General features: G+C 40.8%; 1 protein-coding gene across 12 annotated transcripts in view; it reads left to right on the forward strand.

The window, feature by feature from the left end:
• Nucleotides 1–5,823, forward strand: part of ADAM22 (ADAM metallopeptidase domain 22) — a 246,631-nt gene extending 240,808 nt beyond the window's left edge. For all 12 annotated transcript variants that reach the window (XM_033420545.2, XM_049714743.1, XM_049714748.1 and 9 more), the window contains one exon: nucleotides 19–5,823. In XM_033420545.2, coding sequence (XP_033276436.1) covers nucleotides 19–39 — 21 coding nt within the window. In that variant the 3' untranslated portion in view covers nucleotides 40–5,823. The remainder of the gene's footprint in view (nucleotides 1–18) is intronic.
• Nucleotides 5,824–10,429: the final 4,606 nt, after the last annotated feature.

The following is a 10,429-nucleotide window of genomic DNA, read 5'->3' on the forward strand; positions in this document are numbered from 1 at the left end:
CTTTTCTCTGTTGTGCAGCTATGGGAGACATCCATTTAAGATCAGCTGTTTACATGTGATACATCGAAACTGTTTACTTCAGCTTTTATAGAAACTCAGCCTCACTGAATCACTGCAAATCTATCTGCTCTTCAAACAACTCAAAAACATCTCTGAATGCCACAGAGGAGAGGAAGCCGAGACTCACATCTGGATACCATTTTCTTTTTGTCATTGGCTTCAGATTTAATTGAACCATGAAAAGAACTACTAAAATGTTACACTATAACATGGAACAACTAAGGTACTGGTATGTTAATGGATAATCCGCATGACAGATACATGTAGAAATATCACTGAAATTAACTCACATGACCCAAATGTAGCAAGTTTCCTAAGGGACAATAATGGATTCAGAACTCGACATTCTGAAGCACATCCTCATTGTAGACAGTAATGCTATGTGCATGAGGCTTCTGTTTATTGTTTTCCACATTTAAGGAAACAACATCCCATAATAGAAACTAGCATGCTGGGCTAAGGCATATAGGATTTCTTCTGCAGGACTTTAAAGCTTGAGAGGCCAATATCCCATATGCTAACTGTAAACATGTATTTTTCTTTTTTTTTCTTTTTTTTTTACTTTTCATATTTATATCAGCATACAAGGACAATTGTACATATGTAAACATTTTTAAAATTTAAAAAAAAAGCAGCTGTTACACACAAGTGTATTTTGCCAGATGCCTAAAAACAATCAGTCACAATCACGTCATCATCGTCCATCGAATGGTCTTTCAAGATTATGACCGGATGATGTTGTAAATATAGTGGTCAGGGCTGTATGTGTGTCTCCCCATAACTGGTATTTGTCCAAACCATGTGCTATCCCTTTAAAGTGTGCACAGTCTAGAGGCAGTTTTATTGAGTAATTAATTGAACAAGAGAACGAAATGTCCGACAGAACTTAGGGCCTCCACAGCTTGCTTACTGCCTCAAGGCGCTCTGCTAGCAGCTGGCTGCTCCCTGGGAATCCTCCAGCCTGTCCATCTTCCTTCTGGGGGCTACAGCGCCTGCCTCAGTGGCTATTCTTTTTCGGTGCCAGAGCACATCTGCTAGTCTCACCTGGGGGGTCCTGTGAGCCCCACAGCAGTGTGTCCTGCTGAGTTAAACAAATGCACCAAAGACACAGGAGGCCACAGCTGCTGATGCATTGGTAGCTTCCAACTTGCCAGTACTCTAACCTTTTGTGGCCTAAACTTTTGTTCTTTAACAAAGCTTTTTAGCCACCCTTCTCTGTGACATGAATGACGTGTTTTAATGAAAACAACTTTCACACTGTTTATTGAGGGTATTTATCATCGGTGGGACGTGAGTCCCAGCAGGTCATTCTGCACTGATTTGTAAGTAAGATATGGAAGGTTCTACCAGCTGGGCTGGGAAGCCTCAACAGGTTGCAGAGGGTTCAAAGAAACCTAAAACCCCAAGGGTGCAGCAACTGTGAAGTTATCCAAACAGCCGGCAAGGGGTAGAATCTGATGTTCTGAACTCTCTACGTTTTTAATCCATAGAAAAGTGAGAAATCTATGTTAAATCCCCTTCTTTAAAACCAAAGTTCGATAGCTGTCATCATGCAGCTCTGCCATTCTCAAAGAAAACTTCTCTTGGGAGGCGACCCTAAGTGAGCTCCGAAATTAATGGGATCAATCAGATGCTCTGATGTAAAGAGTACTTTCGAATTTTCTAATTTTCTCTCCTTTCTCTTGAGAGGAATGGAATCTGCAGACAAGATTTCAGAAATATCCTCTAAATTTGATCTCTGCCAGTAGTGTCCGAGAACAAAACCCATTTCATCTCCGTGTGTAATCATCTTGGAGGCCCAAACTAAAGGGCCCATTAGAAGGCAGTGTTTTCTCCTCTATGTGTCTATGTCTTCCGTAACGGACCTCTCTTCTGAAAGTCTTTGAAAACATTTGAAAAGCAGTTTAATTATCCAAAATGATAAAGTATAAACAGCAGTTTTCATGACAGGAAGGGATGTGATTGTCGAGACTATGATAAAATGATCCATCAGTCTCAAGTTGGGTGATGTTGCCATGTAGCCCAAGCCAAGGACAGGAGGGCAGACAGATTTAAAGATGTAGCAAATAAAGTGGCTTTTGACCAAGATCACTTTAATGTGCACTGAATGTTTTCTGATATTGAGTGTATAAAAGGCTAATGTTAGAAGGTTTATTTTGACTATAAAAGAGTTCTAGATTTGAATGTAAGATACCTTATGTAAATATGCTTCCTAGTTATGGTTACACGTCCCTCATTTGAAAGAATCCACAAATGATTAGCTATGTAGTCAATGGATCCCTTCACCCTTCTGTCTTTCCTCACCTTCTGAATTATTTTTACATGAAGATTATTATTTCAAGTGAAAAAATCATTATTTGTGCCTTTTGGGAGACATGGTTGCTCTAGAGGTATACAGTTTATAGTCATCCTCCTCGATAATAAACTTCACATAGAACTGAATGAAAAGTGCTTTGTTTGCAGAGAGACTATGATTTGTGGGCTCTCCCGTTGCGGAGCACAGGCTCCGGATGCGCAGGCTCAGCGGCCATGGCTCACGGGCCCAGCCGCTCCGCAGAATGTGGGATCTTCCCAGACCGGGGCACGAACCCGTGTCCTCTGCATCGGCAGGCGGACTCTCAACCACTGCGCCACCAGGGAAGCCCCGAGAGACTATGATTTTATAGTACCTTTGATGTTCTATTCTAGGTATCTACTCTATCTAGGAATGTGTAAACATTCTTACAGCCATTTGCCGCATTCTTTGACAAGTTTATAATTTCAGTGGCTAGTTGTGAGAAGTACCTATATGTGAACTCATGGTTGGTGTTCTAGATGTATTAAATCTAAATATCTATGACTTTTCATCCACTGAAGCAGGGAGAACGGACCCATGGCACTAAACGCAAGCACAGCATTATTATTATTATTAATTTTTTTTTGAGTATCTATTTTGGAGAGCAACTTTGAGGCCACATAGCAGTTTGTATCATGAAACTAATATTTATAGCCCCCAGTCAACTATAGGACTGTTATACTAAGCAGAGAAGAGCAGCTTTTTGGCCTTTGTGTTCCATTGTATGCCTTTTTCCTCTCTTTCTGAAGTTTTGTGCGTAGATTAGACTTCAGATTGACAACTCTGCAGCCTGAGATGTTCCATTTATCCATATTTGTTACAGTATAGTAAACCCTGATTTAAAGCAACACATATCTCTCCCCTAAGAGTGTCAGCAAAGGAGGTGTGGGAAACGTGGAGCTATAAATGAGCTGGCTGGTCAGATTAACTGGTCTCTGTGTCCAGCCCCTCATTCTTTAGACAGGAAGTGGCACCCTCCTCTGGGGTCTCCCAGCTAGAAAGTGGCCCCCAGGCCACATGCAATCGGTGGAAAGGAATAAACTCCTCAAACAGTGCAGCATCAGGAGGCCTTTCAATTTCTGGTTGCTGTATTTTTTTAAAGATACCCAGTGCTTTTCCTTAAAATAAAATGTTGACTAATAAAGTAAATGCCAAAGCTATTTTCCAGGTTGATATATAGGTGCTTTATTAAATGATACTACAGTTTCACTCCCCTGCCCACCTCCACCCCCCTTGCTTTAAAAAGGCTTTTAAAATTGTGTTACTGCGTAAAGTCAATCCAGCATAGATTTCTGAACATAAGATTGATAGGGTTTCTAAAAGAAGTTGCTGAAAAGATAAAATCAGGTATTCTGTGTACTTCCACAGAAGGACTATTTATGTTTGAATTCCCAAACAGTCTTAACATTTCTCTATTTTTTCTGTTGATCCCCTTGCAGATTTGCATAATTTAATCCCCTCTATTGTCTCAGATCTTTTTGTGTCTGCTTTACCTTTTACCTTCTTAGGTTTTCTTTAATTTTTATAGTTACCTATGGGCTAGAGGAAATATGGTATTTCTGTTCACTTTCAGTGTTTCAAAATTGTTCATTTATTAATCTCATCCATTCTTCATTTCCTGCTGTCATGTAGTTCTATTTTAACATATATATTTAGTGCTTTAAATATTTCCTTGTGTTATTCGACATGATAATAAATCCTTACGTAAAGAGAAGACTATTTTATTTTACTTTATTTTACTTAAAAAGGGAATATACTGGAACTTACCGAGTAGCTTGCCGAGTGTATGGGAAGGGGAGCTGAATAAAGGCAGTGAGGGAAGGAAAGGGAAGCAGGCCTGCTGCCCCCGCAGCCTGATAGACCACCGCCCCCTGCTACCAGGACGCCCCCTATGGGCAGCATTTTTTTTTTTTTTTGGCCAAGCCGCATGTGGGATCTTAAATTCCCCCACGAGAGATCAAACCTGTTCCCCCTGCAGTGGAAGCGCAGCGTCTTAATCACTGGACCGCCAGGGAAGTCCCTGGGCAGCATATTTTAAGTACAATCGTACCAGTTGGTAAGTTGACATGAATTTTACATGAAACGTTCTGACTCCCATTTGTAGCATAATGTCTACTTTTTTATGCTCCTAATTATTTTTTTCTATCCTGTCTGTGTTTCCTCTAAAACTGACACTCAAATACTTCTTTTCTTAAATTGAGTCAAGATGAATTTCTCATTCTATTAGCTTAAAATATATACGAAGCAAACAGGGCTTAATTGGAGGCTCAAACTTTGAATTTTTCTCCTCTGAGATATTTTCTGAAGGGCTAAGACTTCTGATTTCGGAGGCAGCAACTCTCTTCCAGCCTGGGAGAGCTAAGAACTTTCCTAAACAGCTTCCCCTGTTTATTGGACCCTGAGGAGCCCAGCCTGCTCTTGTGAAAATCAGCTGAGAGGGAGCAGCCTATCTGGCTCTGGGTGTGTGCTGGGGTCTGGGCGTGGGGGTCGGAGCAGCCACACCTGCTGGGAACCTTCGGGGCATGCTCCTAGCATCTGCTCTGTGGGCAGGTGCTTTTAATTCCGAGAGGAATTTTCCACCCCACCTGCAGATGCGGAGCAAAGATGGAGCCGGATCTTAGAAATCAGGAGTATTTCTTCTTTGTCAGAGTCCCCCAAATGGGGCATCTTATGGTTCAGTTTGTAGGTAGAAAAACAAAACATTCGGAAATGACAAAAACCTGCCTAGTGTTTTTGTCCTTTATATCCATAGCCTGACAAACAGTAAGCATTCTCACTGTGGGTTTGAGAGATGCTTCCAGACCCTTCCTACTTCCAGAGTCGCTCTGTCTTCAGTAGCTGTCAGACCTTTTCTCCTGACTAGGAACTTTCGCTGTCATAGAGGTAAGTCACTTATTCGCCTGAATTGGCACTTGGGGAACCATTGGGGCGTGGAATTAGGGGAGAGAGGCACTTTTAGCCTTCCGTTGGCATCTGGGCATGGATTATGCAACTTGGGAAGTCACTGAGAGATTGGTTGTCAGGGTATGTTTCAGGCTGGAGGGAAGATAAGAAACAGCAAGTCTCGGGAGGTCATGGGGCATTTAGCCCTGGATAGGAGCAGAATGGAGAGGCGCAGGGAGAGCTCAGAAGCCAAGACAGTGGAAGAGCACAGGTCGGCCACTGGTGGTATGATAGGGAGAGGTGCTGCGTGCCTAGGGCAGACCTGTGTGCTTTGCAGTTTTACTGAGTGTTGGCTGTGTAAAGCCTCATTGTCTAGTCATAATGGGCCAATGCCTGGTGTGGCTGTCCCTGTTGCATCGTTCATAGGACCTGTATCGTACCTGGAGGTGCTTCAAGGCTGACAGAGGTTTGGCTTAAGGACATCATCATTTCATGCTTTTAGGTGTCCCTGAAATCAAAACCAGGGAAAAAGTGGGTTTTTTTTTCTTTTCTGTTTTTCGTTTTTTACAAAAAGGCATACAATGAGTCTAGCAATGTTGAGATAATATGCTTAACAAATTCATCAATACTGTTTTTGAAGAGTTATGAGTTTTTGAAGAAACGCGCATTTTCCTCTCGTTAAAAAATACATATGCATACAATACTGTACTATACTATGATACGTTTACTTTAGGGCTTAGTCTCTCGTTTTATGAAGTTTCAGATGTGGATTTGTGTTTTGATGGTCAAGCTCTTAAAAAATGCAAAGAGCCCCCAAATCTTTAAACACAGTGGTGCTAAGTTACACTAGATAACACAATACAGAAAGTGCTGATAGGAATTAATACATTTATTCAGTAATAATACAAGAGTTCTTGCTAAATTATACATGTGTATCACTGCCTGATGAGAATCCCCTTTTCTAATCCAGTACAGAATCAAACTGTGATTCTACAGCCAGTCTTTTTAATGGGTAAAAATGACCCAACATCTTTGTTTTGTATGGAAAACTTTTTTGTTTTTACACTAACTTCAGAGATGCTTAGCAAAGGTTTATTCAGAATAATAAGCACGTGCTCCTTTTTTAACTTGCTGGAAGAGGCTTGCCTCTCCAATTTAGCATCACAAAAAGACAACTTCTTTTAAAAACTGAGCGTTTTTACCTAAACATAGCAGTTCGTATGTTAGGCAGTGTAGGTCTGCACTGGTGTTTTCCACATCTATCATCTTCAAGGGGTGATGTCGCATCTACAGCTAGTGGAAGACACTGCGTGGGGAAGTGTTAATGGCGGCACCGTTTCACTTTCGGTAACCAGGTAACCAGGTGTATATAGTTTGGCTTCATTTTAACATTATATTCTCTCGGCTACTCTGCACTTTGGGTTCTTAAGCTACTTTAAACATTATTACTGGGTTTTGGCAAACAGCAACTGAAATATATGGCGACTGCTTTCCAGATCAAGTGCGATTTGTTTCATGGCTGTTCAAGTTATAAAGTTGTTATATGTAGGTAAACAAAATCTTGCTGTTTTTAAAGGTCACTGTAACTTAAGGTTCAGATTTCTGGCACAATTTTATTAGTATTCACTTCTGAAGCTAATAAGGTACCACGCTTTTCTATGTTACTCTCACTGTAACATCAATAAAGTGACTTTCAATAAAAGATTTATGTTATTTTGATGCGTGACTCCCTTTAATCCTGCTTTTCTCCCAGTCACTCTCTCTTTCAGAAGCTCTGTGGGCATGCTGCTGGGGGTTCTTTCTTTTCTGTTCCACGCGGTTCTAGAATGGACCATCGGCATGGGGAGAAATACCATGATCTTTAGTGAAGCCTGAATGTTTACTTTGTTGGACAGTTGCCCCAGCTGGGTGGCATATGGAGTCTTCTCTATCCACCTGCCTTATTTCATGAACACTTTCTCCCTCACCCTAATAAGGATCAATTTACTATAGTCTGTCCTAGAGCCCAGGCAGTGGTGCTTATTTAATGAGTTCACTTGTGTCAGACTGTAAAGCATTGCACCTTGGATGGGCTCAGTTTGGGTCCATGAATTCACTGCCTAAAGAATTTTTCCACCCGGCCTTTTCATCATCTCCCCAGCAGCCCTTTCATCTACCAGTCTTTACCCTGGCACTTGGAATTTCCTTGCCTTCAGCTCCTAGTCTGCTGAGGAAAAAAGCAGTTATAAGTAAAGTACTGTTTTAATGTGAGAAAAACAGAAGTCATTGACTAAGGGTTTGTACATTTATTATGAGATTAAAAAAATGGTGATTACATATAGCTCCATTTCTTCAATTTATAGTATTTTAGGCATATAATAATCCACTAAGATAAACACTGAAACAGTAACACACTCAGCGAAGCAAAAGCAAAGTCTAGATCAGAGATAGCATTAGTTCTCGCTCACATGCCATTTCGTGGACTGACGGTACCGCCTGGAACATCACGCTGAAGTGGAGTCTAGACTTTTTGGCTCAATAGGAGTGAGAGCTCTGATTAATATGACTGCTGTGGGGCAAATCTACGCCAACTGTCCCCGGGGAAGCACAGGCCTCTTGCGGCCACATTCCTATGGAAGTGCTCAGAAAGGGCTGTAAGTACTTTATCATCACAAATCTCTTGACACACCATGATAAAGCACTCATCGCCAAAATTAAATTAAATCTTGAGTTGGGGTGATTTGAGGAACTTAATTCTCCAAATGACTGAAGTATTCAAGTTTGAGCTCACAGCTTTATTATGCTCCCACTACATGCTCTAAGAAAAGTAGACCAAAAAAGAGTTTTGAAGAAGGCGGTGAGGCTGCACTGGATGTATATAATGAGTAAAACAGAACCCACCATAAAACAGAAATAAGGCAACACGAGATTCACTTGTAATGAGGATTTTGGCTGTGTTAAAGAAAGAGGATGGATACGTCACATTTGTCGAGGGGAAGGAAACTTTCTAACTGCAGGACATACTGAAGACCAGGCTGTACGCTTTCAGAAAGAAACAGTGAAAGTAGAAGTGGAGGAGATAAGGATATCAATAATTAAAGCTGAATTATTTCCAGAGACACAGTTTTGTAACACTTGAGCACTTACTCAAAAGCAAATTCAGAACCATGATTGATGCAACACACCTTGGGACCTACCAAAGCAGTCAGATGGTGCAAGAATGGTGCATAACCTTTGGTCAGCAAGGGCCTTCTTCCTTACCACCTTGGTCACCCAGCAAATGACCATTTCCTTAAACTACGATTTCCTCAGAGGAGCCTGATGAATTTGAAGCCTCTAGGTGCTGGGACTCTTAAGGTGAGTTCCTTGCCTCCTGGTCCTCTGAGCCCCCATTAGTTCTCTTCTGTACAGCTCAGGCTCAAGCCAGGCTTTGTGACCTCACAGACAATATATCCGGAATGAAACCTAGGCTCACCATGAAATTAATAGAAAGCAGGTTGACTCACATTCTGAGATGTAGCCTGAGTGTGACTACATGACGGAAATACGTAAGTTAGGGTTTAATAAATGTTTGTTAATGTATATATCTGTGTGTGTGTGTGTGTATACACACACACACACACACACACACACATATATATATATATATATATATATACACGGGGAGAGAGAGAGCGTGCACGCAATATTTGAAAAAAGTTAGTGGAATGAGGCTAAAGATGCTTAGAAAATGTTTTATTTTTCTTTCGTTGACAACGAACTGATCATCTGAACGGTTACTCTCACACTGTGCCCTAAAATAAGAGATATTTTGCTGGCAGGGAGACTAATTTCATTGTTTTATCTGTTAAGCTCTTTTGCTGAAAAGAGCAAACCAGGCCAGCTTTAAATTTAAGAAACAGAAACATTACTGGTGCTTATCATGCCAGCACTCTTTCATATTCAGACTACCCCAGGAGGCATATATTACCTCCTTTACAAGATGGGGAAGTTGAGGCTCTGAGTTTATCTAAAATGATCAAACCACGTATTTAGTAAGAGGCACAGCCAGCATTAGAATCCAGACCTTACTAGTACATGGTTTAAAAATTAAAACAAAAAATGTCTTCCATTATAAATGTAATACTTGCTTGTCAGAGAATATTTGGAAGAGTGGCAGGAAGGGGGAAAATGAGCTCATAATTCTGACTTGCAGTGGAAGCCACATCAACATTTTTATATACTCTTTCCAGTCCTTTTACTGTGTATATATGTATTTTTAACATCTTTATTGGAGTATAATTGCTTTACAGTGGTATGTTAGTTTCTGCTGTATAACAAAGTGAATCAGCTATACATATACATGTATCCCCATATCTCCTCCCTCTTGTGTCTCCCTCCCACCCTCCTACCCCACCCCCCCCACCCTCCCTACCCCACCCCCCCACCCCACCCCTCTAGGTGGTCACAAAGCACGGAGCTGATCTCCCTGTGCTATGCGGCTGCTTCCCACTAGCTATCTAGTTTACATTTGGTAGTGTATATATGTCCATGCCACTCTCACTTTGTCCCAGCTTACACTTCCCCCTCCCTATGTCCTCAAGTCCATTCTCTATGTCTGTACTGTGTATATTTTTTAATGTAAGTGTGAACACATGGCATATCAAAATGGATGTATCACCGTTTAAAAATTAGCATCTTCTGATTTTAAAAAGAAAGCACACACATTATAGAAAACCTGGAAAATACTGAAATGCATAAAGGGAATTAGTCACCTAGAATCCCATTAGCCAAACATAACCACAGTTAATATTTTCATACATTCCTTTAGTCTTTTCCTATCAATTTTCTTTTTTACATAGTTAAGCTCATAATGTTCAAGATTTTTAAGTATAGTTAGCAAAGGTCTACGTGGATGATGACAAGAAGGAACCTGATGACAGGCAGTATTTGCCACTCAAATTATTCAACCAGTTTCCATTTATACAGCCATCAAAATATCTGTAAGCCTTTAAACTGAGTTAAATTTCCACTCAGGAGACTCCTGACATATATTACCAGGTTTGTTTTTTGGTTGTTGTTTTTTTTGCATCCAAGTGGGTCTAAACCATTTACATGACGAGAATACTCCACACATAAAGCTTTCAATACCACGGAAAAGCCCTTCTAAAAGAGGGACGACAACAGCTGTAG

The sequence above is a fragment of the Orcinus orca genome, chromosome 9 (assembly GCF_937001465.1).
Source record: "Orcinus orca chromosome 9, mOrcOrc1.1, whole genome shotgun sequence".
In the NCBI taxonomy this organism is placed as follows: Eukaryota; Metazoa; Chordata; class Mammalia; order Artiodactyla; family Delphinidae; genus Orcinus; species Orcinus orca.